Source organism: Ahaetulla prasina, chromosome 1, assembly GCF_028640845.1.
Source record: "Ahaetulla prasina isolate Xishuangbanna chromosome 1, ASM2864084v1, whole genome shotgun sequence".
Classification (NCBI taxonomy): Eukaryota; Metazoa; Chordata; class Lepidosauria; order Squamata; family Colubridae; genus Ahaetulla; species Ahaetulla prasina.
This window is the reverse complement of record NC_080539.1, coordinates 357,212,903-357,230,000: the sequence shown is the minus strand read 5'-3', so window position 1 is coordinate 357,230,000 and position 17,098 is coordinate 357,212,903. Positions and strand designations below refer to the sequence as shown.

General features: G+C 41.4%; 1 protein-coding gene across 3 annotated transcripts in view; it reads left to right on the top strand.

Annotated features, from left to right (window-relative positions):
- LRFN5 (leucine rich repeat and fibronectin type III domain containing 5) overlaps positions 1–14,991 on the top strand; it is a 130,557-nt gene extending 115,566 nt beyond the window's left edge. The window contains exons 3-4 of one of the 3 annotated variants that reach the window (XM_058163167.1): positions 982–1,255; positions 14,446–14,991. In XM_058163167.1, the coding sequence (XP_058019150.1) occupies positions 982–1,255; positions 14,446–14,463 (292 nt within the window). In that variant the 3' untranslated portion in view covers positions 14,464–14,991. Of the gene's footprint in view, positions 1–981; positions 2,455–14,445 lie in introns of those variants that run through there. The other 2 variants (XM_058163166.1, XM_058163165.1) reach the window with 2 other exon arrangements.
- Positions 14,992–17,098: the final 2,107 nt, after the last annotated feature.

Genomic DNA, 17,098 nt, shown 5'->3' with positions numbered 1-17,098 from the left:
GGACTATGAGTTTCTGTGCTGAGGAGGGCAGCTAGATAAATTGAATGAATGTATGAATGAATAAATAATTAATTATCTAGTCAAGCTTGTTTCTGAGCTCATGAGAAGCAAAAAAAGAAACAAGGGTAGTAACCAGGCAGCTCCCAGCCCATTTAGGTTGCCCCTGGGCCTTGTTTCCAAGCTTTCAAAAAAGAAAAGGAATATTATTTTGTTTTGGATAATAAATAGCAGGAGCTTCTATGCAGACTTACAGTTCAACACTGCTGACTGAAGAATGCTTTAGGGAACTCTGGGAGCTGCATACTTAAATCTAATAAATGGAACAACTTCTATATTCTAAAGGAAACATGAAAGCAAGAAGTGTAATTATTTTGGCCTTTTCCTGACTTTCATACTTGCCTGAGCTTTGGATAATATTTTTCCTTTCATCTGGATTTGCTTTATTCCTATATTATATGGATGTTTCCATGTATCATTTGGAATTGCTTTACCATTTTTAACCAGTGGTGGATTGTTTTGAATAGTTGAGAAAACGTCCCATGTATATAGACTGTATTGAAATGCTATTTATTACTATGTAATGTGCTGGTGCATATTTAAAACACTGAGTGCCCTAGATTTAGGTTTGATAACCTGGGGCAAGAAGCAATAATATCTGGCAACAGAGTATGTTTTTGAGGAGAAAGTACATGGGGAATTCTTCCAGTGCTCTGCCAATAGTTTTCCTTTTCCCTTTCCTTATTTAACCTAGTGTCAAACTCTGCTTTATTTAGATTGACTGTTGTGTTGAACGGAAAAGGAAAGACAAAAGTTCCTTTCCAAATGATGTTCTCCAGTTGTATTGGGACTGGATCTCCCATCACCACTAGGAGGCGCTGGGAAAGGAGGCTTGGGCAGAGCACCTGGAAATCCACTTCATGCTGTATATCCTCTCCATTCCATCCAATGTATTAATCTATGTCTTATCCTATCATCTCGTAGAATGATACCTCCCATGAGCAAGACCTTCCTGGTCAACAACTTGGCCGCGGGGACGATGTACGACTTGTGTGTCTTAGCAATCTATGACGATGGCATCACCTCCTTGACAGCCACTCGCGTGGTGGGGTGCACCCAGTTCACGACGGAACAGGACTACGTGCGCTGCCATTTCATGCAGTCCCAGTTCCTGGGCGGGACCATGATCATCATCATCGGAGGGATTATCGTGGCTTCCGTCCTGGTCTTCATCATCATCCTCATGATTCGCTATAAGGTGTGTAACAACGGCGGGCACCCCAAGGTGACCAAGGTCAGCAACGTTTACTCCCAGACCAACGGGGCTCAGGCCCAGGGGTGCAGTGGAGCCGTCATGTCCCAGTCTGGGTCCAAGCAGGCCGTGGGGCGTGAGGAGAGCCTGCAGTGCTGCAAAGTCAGCAACGACAATGTGGCGCAGTCGTCGGAAGCCTGCTGCAGCCAGGACTCCTCCACTGCTACCTCCTCTTTGCCTCCCATGTGGACTCCTGGCCCTCCCACTTCCCAAAAGCTGAAGCGTAAGCCCATGCCAAAGCCCAGCAGTGATCCTCCACCGCCGAGCGAAGGCGCCGTTGCCAGCCTAGAAACCCAGAACACTAATCGCAACAACTCAACTGCTCTGCAGTTGTCTAGCCAAACCCCAGACTATGCCAAAGGGGGATCCCAGTACAAAAGAGCACAAGCCAAGTCAAGTAAGTTCCTCACTTTGCCAGCTGACCCATCCCGGGCAAAACGCAGGTACTCCCTGAACGGAGAATTAATGGAATACCATTGTTATATTAACTCCTCAAATGCAGGTGGATTTTGGTCTAAGCGGAGCTTGTCTATGAATGGGATGCTCATGCAGACAGACTGTTCCAATGTGGATAGTGGCAAAGCAACTTTCTCAAGCTCCGAGTGGATATTGGAAAGCACTGTGTGATCAGCTGTGATGTGTGGTTTTTTTTTTTTTCTAAATTAAAAAAAGAAAAGTACGGAGTACCCCCACCTACCCCCGTCCTCCAAACATTGTTGGAAAACGTGTATCCATTCGAGCAGTTTGCATTTTTTCCCACCCTTATTGTTTATGGGCAGAGTTGGGCTCAATCCACAAGGCAACTTCCACTTGTTCCCATTTGGGGTTTCTTTGTTTTTAGTATAACAACCGAAGGCAAATATCATGTTCAAAGAGCTCATTTAAAAAATAAAAAAAAAGCGATCAAGGAAAAAGCACGAAATGACACTAGTGCCTTCCTTTTTCCTTGGATTGGCATCTTGGTTCTCCAATGGCAGGTCAAGAACAAAAGCGCATGGGTGGAAAAAGGTCTTGTGTGGAGGCCGTTGGTCTTTCCTCTACACCAACCATTTAATGGATCAAACATCAAAAAAGAATATTTTTTAAAGCAATCCTGAGTGTCTTTTTCTTCCCTCTCTCCTCCCCCTCCCCCTTCCCCTCCCCCACATGGTAATGGTGTTGCCTTCATTTTCAGGCAAATGCTGTAAAATCTCAACAACTCTATGTTGTTATATTGTGTAAAATAAAATATTCCATAACTACACTCAGTCAGTGTTACAAGAGGTTCCCCCCTCCCCCCTCTTGCCTTGAATCAGGGCTCAGGTGTTCTGGTGAATAGTGTCCCTGTCCCATCTGTGTAGCGGATGGAAAGAAGGGGGAATAGCTTGATCTCCTGGGTTCAGGTATGTTCGATTTTACTCCTGTTGGTTTCTGTACATTGCCAGCTGAGGCCCGGTTCCGAACGAAACTCCTGGGGGCAGGCATATCAAAAGTTTTACAGCATGAGAAGTTGGCTAAGCAAATCAAGAAAGTTCCCAGCCTGAATGGGAGTCTGGGAGAGCTTTCGATCTCTAGCAGCAGTAGAGCCAGCAAAAGCTTCTGTCTATCTTTAGCTTCTAAGCGAAATGGTGTCGAATAGTGTCCGAATTTCCTGTTGTTCCTTTCCTGTTGATGGCTGAGACGTATTATCAGGATTGAGTCAGTGACATTTAGGTTTGATAAAGTTGATCTCACGTTGCTTTGAAAGGTACCGAAATCTACCTTTGCCGAGAGGATGCTACTCAGCGTAACAAAAGGGACAGGAGGAGAGATTAGTGGGAAGAAGGTTCCCCAGACTAAGTGCTCTCAAGATTTATTGAGGCTACAACCTGAGAACCATCAGCCAACATGGTTGGAAATTTGGCTTCTGAATGACTTCATCTTAATTTTGGAGGGTCATTAAAAACGTTCTCAGTCCTTTGTTCTTTTGGCTGAAGTGAAAATATGCCTATTAATGCACATGGCAGAGTTTACTGCATTTTTCAGAGTTCCCGTTCAAGTTGTTGAGGTATTACCAGGATTTTTTTTTTTTAAAAAAAGTGCGTTTTGATTCTTTTTTGGTTTGGTGCTATCGTATATAATTATGGGATTGAAACTTTTATGACCTCTTTTCTGTGTTTTAATGAATAAGACATGTTTTGATGGTACTTATCAGGAAAAAAAGATATCAAACTCAAACTCAAAAGTGTTGGAAATTTTGCATTTCATCAGACTCAAAATTAATAGTTTTTTTTTCAAGAAATCTGAAGACAGTTGAAACTGGGAGTGGGAGTGATCTGATTAGCAACCCAAGCTTGCCTTCCCCCCAAATCACAAAAGTGTTTCACAGAAGAATATTAGTATTATCTAACTCTCATCCACAAGATCCACTGTTCCTGCCCTAAATCTTCCTGTACATTTGTGGTTTAACTCAATTTGTAAGTGATTGTAATTTCAGTGGTGAAATTCAGCTGGCTCTATCCGGATCACACGATCTGTTAGCGCCAGTGGCAGTAGGCTCCGTCCACCCACCCAGACGTCATCACATCCCATTTTTGACCCTCTGCGCATGCGCAGAAGGCTCTGCGCATGCATGGAGGAGGCGCACGCTCATATTTGCAAACCAGTAGCGAAGGTAAGTGACTACCACCCCTGATACCAGTTCTATGTATCACTCACTAAATGTCCTGGTGCAGGAGTTTGCATTAGTCTTTAAAGACTGCTCTCAAATGGTGCAGCCTCTCTTGCTTTTTGACAGACTTCAAGGAGATTGGTTGAGGTAAAGCAGGGAAGTTACCGGCCTATATTCCATGGAGTCCATTGCTCAAGCAGTACAAATATAACCTGGCATTATTATATAAGACCATTGATTTAAAGAGGTTTATCATGATTCAGCAATGAGCCATTCTGGGCAGTTCTATCAAATTCAGTATGGAAGATGTAAGTAAAGTTTCCGGAACTCTTTGAACTAGTAGATGCACTGCTTGAACTGCTGTGGACAATTGCTATCTAGATTAGGCAGTGTAGTAAGGCTTGTTCTCCTTTAATAATTCTCCTACTTACGCTAATCAGTGGATGGGTGAGGAATGTTAGTATGTTCTGCAAACTATGGAACATAATGAATTGACCCACCCATTTTTTCCCCAGGATTGATTTGGAGTTACTGGTCCGGTAATATTGCCTGAACATTAATAGTTCTTTCTATTGTCCATGATTGAGATGAATCTTTGGTCTTCTCTAAGTACAAGCTCTCTCTGGGATATTTGGTTTTTCTTCATACCTCTGTGGTCACACTGGGATGGAAAATGGGCTGTAAATGTGAATTGCCAATCCTGGTCATATTAGTTGTGATATAGATTTAAATATATATCTATTTAAAATGACCCTTGGGTGATTGTTCTAGACTGTGTATTGCTAGCACATGACAGTAGGTCACTTGATCAGAGATTACAGGGTCAGTTGTGTTGTTCAAACATGGCTGCTGTGAAGCAGTTGCTTAAAGGAGCAGATTTCATTGGACAAATTGTTATTTTTAAAATCTGTATCAGTGCATCATTATTTAAATAGTTGGGGGGCGGGGTTTACTGGGAAAAAAAAACGAGTGTCAGAAAAAGCCTCTTTCCAGTATTTGATTTGAGGTGTTTTTTTTTTATTAAGTTGCATTTCTGTCTTCTTTTTTTCCATTTCCCTTCTCATGTTGAGGGTCAATTTTAGGTGGCAGTAGGGCAATCTCTGCGCAGCAACGTGGCAGCATATAGTTGACCTTGGCTGATCTTGAAAAAAACTAAGCAAAATCAAAGCAGAAAGAAGATCACCAGGATAACCAAGTCGAACTAACAAGTTAGGGTAGTAACCAACTAGCTAGCTTGTGAATAGATTTCCAGTTGTGCCTCTTGATTCTTTTCTCCCAAAACATTTGTGTCTCACCCTTATTTCTGTACTTGAAAAAACAATATTTGGCAGTCTTCATTGGGTTGGCAGATGTGCTAATTCAATCTCTGCCCTCCTACCAAGGATTTCTGGTCACAGTGCCAATTCACTGCTGAGACATTAGCCAGCTCTCTACATTGTATGACCTATTTGAATTTCAGTTGATGCAGCATTGAGCAAGAGAAGTTGAGTTGGTTTCTTCTATCATTGGTAGTCTCTCGAATGAAACCTTGTGGGAGATGGTCAGCTTTTGAGTTGGGTTATCCATAGAACGACTACATTTATATGTCCTGAATAGATGGAATAAAAATAATGTCGAATAGCTGGGAGGAACAGAAAAGCTTAGCAAGAGAATAGAGACGATTAGAAAGGCTCCAGACTTGTAGGCCCTTTTTTTTTTTTTTGGCCAGACTTTTAATTGATCCCATGCTGGTTTTTCTGCATTGGCTGCCTTCCTTGGAGCCCTGGTGGTGCAGTGGTTAGAATGCAATATTGCAGGAAAACTCTGCCCACAGTCTAGCATTTGATCTTGACGGGGCTTAAGGCTGAGTCAGCCTTCCATCCTTTCAAGGTTGGTAAAATGAGAGCCCAAATTGTAGGAGGCAAGATGCTGACATTGTAAACTGCTCAGAGAGTGCTGTAAAGCACTATGGAGCAGTATATAAGCCTAAGTGCTATTTCTATTGCTATGCGAAATTACAGGAAGTGCTGACAACCACAAAGAAGGGAAATCTGCAGCCTTCCAGATCTTGAAAACACCCTCCTAGCATTCCTCAACATTGATCTTGTTATCTGGAGTTGTAGTTTAGCAGCATAGATGGATCACATATCCCTCTTTGACTTTAGGTTCATTTCATTGAAGCAGACAACCAAAAATGTAAGCCCATTAAGCCATCTTGATCAAAGGAGCAATGAGTAGAATTAACTCCCCCCACTCTTTTTGTTGACTTTTTGCCATTTGTGTGTGTGAACTTTTGTGCCAAATGTTTCAGCTTGTTCCTACAAACTTACTCTTATTCTGGCTGGAATGAGGGCCTGGATAGAAAGAGGGAGCCTGTATTACATTGTCCTATGGATTTTTGTGGTTTGATGTTATGAAGATAGCGATCCTTTTCATTCCCATCCCCACCTTTCCACAAAGTCTTCTGGTCTGGTAAATTTTGCATAGTTGCTTTCTTTCTATTGCTGCACAACTTGATGATCTGCAAATTGTTGTCAAGTGCCGTTGTGCAAATAACACGATTGGATCATTGCACATCCTGTTGTACATAATATATTTGACCAATGGTTTAAAAGTTCCAGGCTGCAAAATGAAGGAACCTCAGATGGTCTATGATGAAGGACTACATTGTTTCATGAAGCTCCTTCAATTTGGGGGCCAATTTGGGGCCTGAATTACAAGAACCTGTTATGGCTATATTCATAGAATGGATATTATGGAGGCTTTGTGTCCAGTTACAAAATTCTTATTTGTTAGAAGGCAAGTTGTACAAGGCGGCAGCACTTAGCCAACCTTGGCTGATCTTGAAAACACTAAGCAGATATTGAACTAGTTAGTAGTTTGATGAGGACCATACAAGCATAGGCCAGCCCTGTAAATGAGAATGAGCGGAGACAAATATTCCAGAAAATAAAGACAGTTCTGCCAAACTCCTGCCAAAGAAATGACATGAACATATATAAAGTCACCAGAAGTAGAGTGCATCTTGAGGAAGCTTTTTATTAAAAAAAACTAAGTAAAAGGCAGAAGTAAACTCTGAGCCTACACATGATATACTTTTGCCAAAAGAGCACAATTAAATATTCTAGTTCAGTGTTTCTTAACCCTGGCCAGTTTAAGGCAGTGATTAAATTCAATTTTTTTTACTATTGGTTTGTGGCCGTAGTTTGGTGGGCGTGGCAGGGGAAAGATACTGCAAAATCTACATTCCCACCCCACTCCCGGGGGAGGATATTGCAAAATCCCCATTCCCTTCCCATTCCTGGGGGCAGGATATTGCAAAATCTCCATTCCCACCCCACTCTGGGACTAGCCAGAAGTGGTATTTGTCCATTCTCCGAACTACTCAAAATTTCCGCTACCGGTTCTCTAGAACCTGTCGGAACTTGCTGAATTTCACCCCAGCTTAAGGTGTCTGGACTTCAACTCTCAGAATTACCCATTCCATGTGCTGCCTCCAGAATTTTGGGAGCTGAAATTGAGACATCTTCAAGTGGCCAGGTTTGAAAAATGCTGCTATAGTTCATAAAAAGAATAATCTCGATGCTGGATGGATTTCAGTGAGCCTCACAGGAATGCTAAAAAATATACATGATACTATAAGTTGATACTTTACCCTGCACAATGCCAGCATCCCATTTAGCTATTTAAAGTGTTTAAGAGTCTTTTTAGAAGTCATATAAGTCCAAGAGCATGACAGAGAAGCATCTTGAGGATTAGGTTTTTTAAAGAGAGAAAAAAGAATGGGAGAATATGAGAATAAAAAAGAAATATTTTTAAGACAATGAGAAAGAGGGATAAGAAATGCATGCCAACAGGTTTTCCACCCAGGATACTCACTATTTTACTAGTATCAAATTCAGCTGTATGAGTTGTTTTTCCTTGCTATTTCCATGGTAAAATCAATTGAAATAGTAGTGCTTTATAACTAATAAATATTAATATTAATTGCTGACCTTCCCCTGCTGGGAAAGAGAAATCAATGTTGATTTAGGCAACTGCCTAGAATCAAGTGAACTTGGGTCAGTCCTAGGAAGCAAACAATGGTAAACCACTTCAGAGATCTTGCCAAGAAAACTGCAAGGACTAGTTATGGCAAGATTTCTGAAGAGGTTTCCCATTGCCTGCTTCCTAGGACTCAGAGTTAATGACTGGTCCAAGTTCGCTGGATTAGCTTTGACTCTAAGGTGGGACTAGGACTCACAGTTTCCTGGTTTCTGGACTGGTGTCTTATCCATTATGCCAAATTGGTCCAAATGCAGGGGTGAAATGTTCCCGGTTCGGACCGGATCGCATGATCTGGTAGCGATCGTGGCTGCTGGTTCGGCGATCCGGTACCGATGGCGGAGCAAATCTCTGCCCACCCAATCGGGTGTCATTACTTCTTGGTTTTAACCAGGAAGTAATGTGTTTTTTACCTTCTGTGCAGAAGGTTTTGCGCATGCGCAGAAGGTCTGTGCGTGCATATGGCACACATGTGCACTTCTGAACTTGTAAGGAAGGTAAGTAGATTTTACCCCTGTCCAAATGGATTACTGTCTGAATAATAGTAGTAAAAATAAGAATTAGAATGACTGTGGCAAAAGAAAGCAAAGATAGTATCGATAGTAATAGGCACCCTGGATGCAATTCCAAAACATCTTAGACACCAACATCATTGGCATTGACAAAATCACTACCAGTCAATTGCAAAAAGCAGTTTCACTTGAAACAGCTTATAGCATGGGTGTTAAACTTGTGGTGTAACATTGTCGTCACATGATGTTTTGTGGCGTTTTTCCCATTTGCGGAGCTGGGGTGGGTGTGACCTCCATGTGGTGGCCCATAGGCTGCTGGTTTGACACCCTGGCTTACAACCTAAGATGATACCTTTAATACTATTAAACAGCAACAACAACTGCCTATCTCGGGAAAGACTCGATAGGGGGCCAGAAATTCCAAATTCAGTCTAAACACCTAGTATACAAAGCTAAAAAGCTACTAATACCAATATCATGTGCTTCCTATCCTCTCTTGATAAAGGCTATCCTGTGGAGTGAGTATGGCATTTTTCTCCTTCAAAACCAGAGGTAAAACCTGATAGAACTGGATCTAAATGGAGCTCTCATGTAAGAACATTTTATGTTGTGTTGGGATAATTTCTTAAGCAACTAGTCAAGAGTTCCAGTTGCTTCAGGTATAGACAAATCATCTCCTCTCAAAGGATACCTTATACCTTTCTGAGTCTGGCACCCCCATCTCTCTTGTATCATAAGCCAAGAAGACTTAAATGTTAGTTTCTCAGGTGGTCAGCATTTTATCAGTTATTAATCATTCAGAATATTACATTGGACTGAAGCTCCATTTATAGCAATTACATGAAATGCGGAATCTAAGCCCTGTGATTTTGAAAATAGTCACAAATATGCCTTAGCATAATGCCTAGATTCCTGCTATTAATTGTTTTAGAGAACTGACTACGGTGAACCCCCTAAACATCCAGAGGAGCTGTGATGCCAACACTTTGAAGAAACAGTAATAGTAGGACACACCCTTTTCCACTGTTAATGTCTCAAGATATGCTAAATGAGAACATCAAATCTGTGTTGGACTAGCCTGTATTTTTTTATCTGCATTATCATTTCTGACTGTTTCTTCATTACCTTTTGCTGAAGAATATGCCAAAGACTTGCATAACTCTGTATACAGGCATAGGAGGTTCAGGTATACAGCATAACTGCATATACATATGCAGTTTTGGCAAACGTGCCTGTTATCTCACGCAGCAGTCTGGACTTCAAATCATAAGAGCTGAAAATTTCCCCAGAGTCTGTGAGAAACAGACTTTGAAATCCATTAACCTTTCTCAGCCTTTATAAAAGAAGAAAAAGAAGCAACTCTAAATCAGAAAGTGATCCGACTATGATAAAATCTATCTGTCTGTCCATCTGTCATCTCTATCATATCTCCCTCCCTCCCTCCCTCCCTCTCTCTCTCTTGTGTATCTATCTATCTATCTATCTATCTATCTATCTATCTATCTATCTATCTATCTATCTATCTATCTATCTATCTATCTATCTATCTATCTATCTAAGTGTTTTTCTCTCAAAGTACCTGGTTTGCCCCAATGTGGGAGGGAGCATACTACTTCCCTTTCGCCTTTCAGCTCCAATCCAGGAGCCCTCAGGCAGTCGCATTCACGACAAATATATATATATTAAACCAAATATATATTTGCTGATAAAGAAATATTTTATTTGTTTATCAGCAATTCGTCATCTTCAGGCTTCAGCTTCGTCTTCTGGGAGCAATGTGTGATTGCAGCTGTTTCTTCCTTTTTAACTGCTAGTGGGGGTTTGAACTGATTGGGTGGGAGCTTGGCTGTGCTCTGATTGGATGGGGTTTTTTTTGTGCTCTGATTGGCTGGGGGTGTGTCCTGTTTGGGTGGGGGCTTGGTTGTGCTCAGATTAATGTGAGTTGCAGGGGGATTTGAGCTGGTGAGTTGCATTGCTGTTGTTTGGCTTCGTGTTTGTGGTCGTGCTACATCTTCATAGTGGGTGTCTGTCTGCTGTATGTATGGATTAGAGGGGTTTGAAATGGCTAATGTTGCAGCTGCGGTCTGGCTTCTGGTCCTTGGTCGTGCTTCCTGATCAGTGTGGGTTTGGGTCTGCTTTCTGGGTGGATGTGTGGTGGTGACATCCTGTGTGGACTTCATGAGTGTGGGTCTGGTGTCATTCCTCGTGTTAGGGACTCGTTTGTCAATAAGGGCGGGCTGCTAGGCGGGAGGTATCATCTCGTTTGTTCATGCTGTGTGGGCATTTTTCTATCTCGATGGCTTCTCTGATTATTCTGCTGTTAAAGTGTACAGTTTTGGCGATAGTTCTGGTCTTTTTAAAGTCAATATCGTGTCCTGTGGCTTTAAGGTGTTGGACCAGGGAAGAAGCCACAGGACACGATATATATATGTAGGTCTTTGGTTATTCGGGTTTTATATATATATATATAATCGATATTAAAAACAATGCAGCCATCTCATCATTTCTCTTTTCCTTGAGATCCCCAGGCTTCTTAGCACAGCCATGATTTCTAGAAGAGTGTGAAGGATGGGGCCAATCTCATCTCAGGGGTGAAACAATGTTCCACAGGGCAGGTGCCACAGCAGAAAATTTATTCCAACATGCAGATTTATTCCAACATGCCCTTGAATCAGTGGTGAAATGCACAATTTTTTGCTACTGGTTTTGTGGGTGTGGCTTGGTGGGCATGGCTTGGTGAGGGGTCATGTGATGGTGGGTGTGGTCAACTTCTTACTTTTTACTTTTTAAAGCATTTTTTTACTACCTATTCGCCCGAACCGGTAGTAAAAAAATGCTTTAAAAAAGTAAAAAAAAAGGTTCTGATGATCACGTAGCACAGCTGTGATTGTTGGAACATCTTTTTTTTTTTTACTTTTCTAAAGCATTTTTTTACTACCCATTCGCCTGAACCGGTAGTTTTTATCACTTCCGGTTCACCCGGTCCGGAGTGAACCGGTAACATTTGACCCCTGCCTTGAATCATCATAAGTTGACAGAACACCTTGAGGATATTATGATTCCTACTCAAAGAGCCAGGTGGAAGTTGTGGCTAGGAAGGTTTTTGCACAGCTTTGTGTTATGCTCCAATTTTACATGTTCCTTGACTGAGAGGCTCTACTCACCATCACTCATGCCCTATTCACATTTCAAACGGACTACAGCAATGCGCCCTACATGAGGCTACCCTTGAATAGTATCTGGAAGTCTCAGCTGGTACAAAATGCAGCATTGCAGGCAGTTCTTATGTCCCTACAATGGCACAGCACACCTCTGCTCTGTAAGGTGCAGTCCAACTCAAGGGATTGATTTTGACTTTTAATAACTTTTCATGGCATGGGGACAGGTTATTTGAGGGAACCACCTCCACCCAATTATAATTGCCTTTCCCAACATGTCTGACAGAAGGCGAATACTGCAGATCCCATCCACAAAAGAGTTTCATCTCGTGTGACTCGGGAATCAGGCCTTTTGCGTGTGTATTGAGGTTCTCCAAAGGAGTCATCCTGAGAAACGAGTCATGGAAAAGGTTGTTTGCTTCAGCTCCAGCTCCAGCAGAGAGACTGTTTGAAAATACAGCAGCAGAGTCTCTAGTTTTTCCTGATTGCCAGACACAAGATACATATTTCCCCCCCTTCTGTTCAATCATATCCAATTCTTGGAGTCCTAGTGGACAACCATTTAGATATGAGCCAGCAGTGTGCAGCAGCTGCCAAAAAAGCCAACACAGTTCTGGGCTGCATAAACAGAGGGATAGAATCAAGATCACGTGAAGTGTTAGTGCCACTTTATAATGCCTTGGTAAGGCCACACTTGGACTACTGCATTCAGTTTTGGTCACCACGATGTTGACAAAAGATGTTGAGACTCTAGAAAGAGTGCAGAGAAGAGCAACAAAGATGATTAGGGGACTGGAGGCTAAAACATATGAAGAATGGTTGCAGGAACTCGGTATATCTAGTTTAATGAAAAGAAGGACTAGGGTGATAGCAGTGTTCCAATATCTCAGGGGCTGCCATAAAGAAGAGGGAGTCAAACTATTCTCCAAAGCACCTGAGGGCAGAACAAGAAGCAATGGGTGGAAACTAATCAAGGAGAGAAGCAACTTAGAACTAAGGAGAAATTTCCTGACAGTTAACAATTAATCAGCGGAATGAACTTGCCTGCAAAAGTTGTGAATGCTCCAGCACTGGAAATTTTTAAGAAAATGTTGGATAACCATTTGTCTGAAATGATGTAGGGTTTCCTGCCTGGGCAGGGGGTTGGACTAGAAGACCTCCAAGGTCCCTTCCAACTCTGTTATTATGAAATTATGAGACTTCTTTACCAGTCCCTGAAGTTTTCCTGGCAAAGGTTTTCAGAAATGATTTGGCATCTCCTCCTTCCTAAGGCTGAGAGAAAATGACTAGCCCTAAGTCACCCAACTAGCTTTGTGCCTCAGGCAGGACTAGAACTCACGGTCTCCCTGTTTCTAGTCTGATGCCTTAACCACTACGCCGAACTGGCTCTCTTAAGATATACATGCATTCCCATAAATTAATACTCAAAATAGCAGGTATCCATGAGAACAAAAGGAATTTCTTTACATTAATGCAACTCCCTTTTGCTCTGTACATAAATATTTCCCAGCATGATTGAGTCCAGCAAGCCATGAATGCAGATTAATTGCTCATTGGGCTGTCTTTTGCCAAGCTGACTATTATTCTTGAGTTATATGTTTGTGTTTAAAAAATGAACCCAGAATGTTATGGAATCACTTTCTGCATTTTATTCTAATCCTCACATTCAGCACAGCCTTCTCTTTAGCCTTGTTTGTTTCACAGCAAGGCATCCGAATCAATTAGTTAAGGTGTGTGCACTAACTATAGAGTTGAATTCCAGTCATGATTCGGTGCTTCAGGAAATAGCGTGTTTCCCTTTGTGACAAAACGGAAGCTGCCACTTCAACCTGAGGTCTAATCTGCAGTGAAAATCCTGTCTCGTTGGCTCCAATGAGGAAAGCAAAAAGGGTTTTCAGTAGACGTGAGGAAATTTGCAGGACTGTTATTCCATTACGGGGGGGAGGGGGGGAGATGCTGTTGCTGTTTTGCCTGTACTGTTTTCAAATACAATTAGTTGACATTTGCCTCCATAGTACTGACCAAAGTTCAAGCAATTAGGACGATCATAGAGTGATAGAATTTTGCGATGGAAATTATTGCAACCTTGTGGGGAAGATTCAGTTTGGTATATTCTGCCTTTGGCAGATAAGGCAAGGCAAAATTGAGGTACTTATCAGATACTATAAGGACAGCAGCATATTAGCAGGTACCAAGGGTAGTAGCGCCGTGTCCCCGTGTTTTACCATTCCTGGTTGATATAGTTGGATGAATTGTTCTCTGTAATTAAAAAGTGGACTAGTCAGTCCTTTTCCTCTTCTCCCTCTCTTTAGCTTGATAGTCTGTGGTCCAGTTATATTGCCAAGGCGACATGGGACCATTTTGCTCACAATTAATTTTCAGTTGGGTTGATCCTGTTTAGACTTATTTGGTGTTATTTGGTGTTCAGCCAAATCTAGTATACACACGTTTCTCAGTTGCTATAAATAAGTTTCTCTTCCGCTGCCATAATTGGTTTAATTCATTTTCAAAGTCATCTATGTTATGGTAGTAGGTATAATTCAGCAATGAATAGTGTATTAAGAACTCTTAAATCTTTCTGTTTCATTCGCAAGAGGAGAAAGGCATGTGCTGATTAAAAAAAAAAAGGCAAACTGTCTGTCTTCCTTCCTTCCTTCCTTCCTTGTTCCATATATTCCAAAAATTTCTGTTCTGGTTGAATGACAGCCACTCTAGGAAGACCAAAGTCTTATAGATTTGCAAGTTTGATGGGTGAGCTGCGTCAAGACATTTTATCTCCTTATAGTTCTCTCTGTTTCTGTTTCTACCACACAGAAGCTGGCAGTAGCCTGAAGAGTGCTTGCCTGCCTCCTCAGCCTCCTGAAAACGTGGCCACTAATGTTTGCACGCGACAAAAATCCATTCGATTTCAACTCACCGAAGATTGATAGGGCCAAATTTTGCTCCACCAGCAGGAACTTCACACCTGGTGCCTCAGGCCTGCTTCGAGAATCCAGAGACCAGAGATGCTGGAGACATGGTCTTCCCCATTTTTCTTTGTGGAATCCCTTTTCCCCCTTTTCCTCTTTTCTTTTCTCCACCCAAATCCTGCCAGCAAGTGTCTTTTTCTGGCCTTCAGGACTTTTTGGGGGCAGGGGAGGGAGTCGGGTAAAGCAAATAACACAGAGAGAGAGAGAGCTGAGTGGAACCCTTTGACCTCTGTTCTTCATATTTGTGGTTTCTGGTGGTGGTGGTTGAGTTCACAGACTGTAAAATGATCCATTATGTCACACCACCCCTCAAAATAAATGTTTTAATATGAGCATTTGCATAGTGATTTGTTCATAAAAAGAACAGGATTCCAGAAAAAAAGCATAATGAACAGTGCCGGGGACTCCACTCTTTCCTTGCCTAAGTTAGATCACTTGGATATAGCTTGAGGTTTTGAAGGATCCACTTTCTCCATGAGGCTGGTAGGATGTTCCAGGTCATCTATGCATACCAAGGCCAAAACTGAGCAAAAATCACCTGTCTTTTAAACTTATCCATTTTCCAACAATTTATGAAACACTGTGTTCTACCACGACTATTTTATCCTTCGACGATTCGATATGCGACCTTTATTAAAATGAATACTTTGCTCTCTAGGGCTTGAAGGTCCCTTTCTAGTAGAGCTATGAAATTTAAAAACACAGTTCTCAAAAACATAAGATTTCTCTATTTTTACAATAGCCATCCACATACCTCCGGAAATCCATGAGCGAGGCAAGCATGCAACTTGCTTCACAGGATCATGCTAAAATTCATGTTTCTTTGCACAGGAAGGAAGCCAATCCCAAATCAAAATCTGAAATGGTGGTGGTAAGGTACTGAATTCTGCTAAATGTTTGGGGTATGCGGAGATCATAGTCTCGGTTTAGCATGCAGCAAGTCTTGTTTAGTGGAACTCCCAGGTTGAAGATCACTCAACTCTGCCATGAATGGTGATTAAGGATTGAAACGTATATTTCAGTACTAGAAGTAGCCTTTTCTTTGGGGATTCTTCCTTTGAAGATCCTAAGGATTACTCTGGCTATTAGCTGCTCCTTTTATCCTGCTTCATAACCCCTTCTTGACTGTGAATGCAGTAGGCACAAACCACCGAATGTCTTCAAGATGAAAATGATGACAAGCCGTCTGTATGATATCAAGTTGAGTAAAGTTTTGAAGTTTTCTTGCAGGGAGAAACCAGCATTTTGCTTGACAGTTGTCCTTTTATGCCCTTTAACTTACTTAGTAAATCCAGGATAAATAGCAATTTGAGAGTAAAACACTTGGGGGGGGGGCTATATAAAAAGTAACAAGAGGCCATTGTCTAGCATAAACAAACCAAACTACTTTCTTCTCTTAGCCTTTAAATGCCTAATGTAGGATGGATTTTGAGGCTGTGGAAATGGACAATATGCCTTGGGATACTGCAACTACAGGATTTTTTTAATATTGGGAATTAGGCTCTGTACGAAATAAAGTTTCCCACTGAGCTGGAATGGAAGTATTTAGAGAATGAGTTTCAAGATTATTGTAATCAGCACATGAATGGATTATTCGTATGAGTTGGTCCATTGCTTCCCCAAAATGCCAAGTTCATCTCCTGGGTGGAGACAAACAATATTAAAGTCCAGTTTAAGTTTACCTTAAAGAAAGATAACCAGGACCCAGAGTCTCTTGTATGAAATTCCAACTTATAATGCTAAGAAAAATCTGGACTAGATCCATACAGCAGCAACCAATTGTTTCGAAGCTAGCTTCAACATTTTTTTGTGTGTGTAATAATTAATGAGTTGTTACTGATTTAAAATTTTGACAACTTTTTTTTTTGGTTGTTAGGAATGAGCAGGAAACTAAACTCAATTATTACTATTACTATTATTTTTACAGCCAGAGAGAAATGTGTAGGGCAAAGAGAAATCACTTTCATGTTTTAGATCTGGAACTGTTTATAAACTGTCAGAAACTTGTGATGTGAAGGTGGGAAGAAGGTGCAGCTCACAACAAAGGAACCTCACCATCTATTTTTGAAAAGGAAAAAGGTGACATTGAAATCCCTATTGTGGCACCCATCAGCACCAATCTGCCCTTGAAGATATCTATCAGACTTTGCCCTGTCCTACCATTTTTATTTTTTAAAAAGCAAATATATTTTAATGTTAAATTAAAAATATAAATCTGCATTTTTAGAAGACCCTTGGATTCCACATGAGTCTCCGTAAGCATTACTGGAAAATTTAAACAATGGTGTGTGTGTGTGTGAGAGAGAAGTTTGTGGAAAAGATCCTGGAAAGCTAGAGAGGAAGGCAAGGAGTAGAATTACTGGTCAACCATGAATATATAGTTTTGTGACTGGCCATATCTATTGCAGCATCCATTTTGGGATTGGGACAGCCACGTTTTATGAAAAAGAATATTGTATAGAAAGAATAAGATGTATTCCTCCATTGTGTAATTAGTT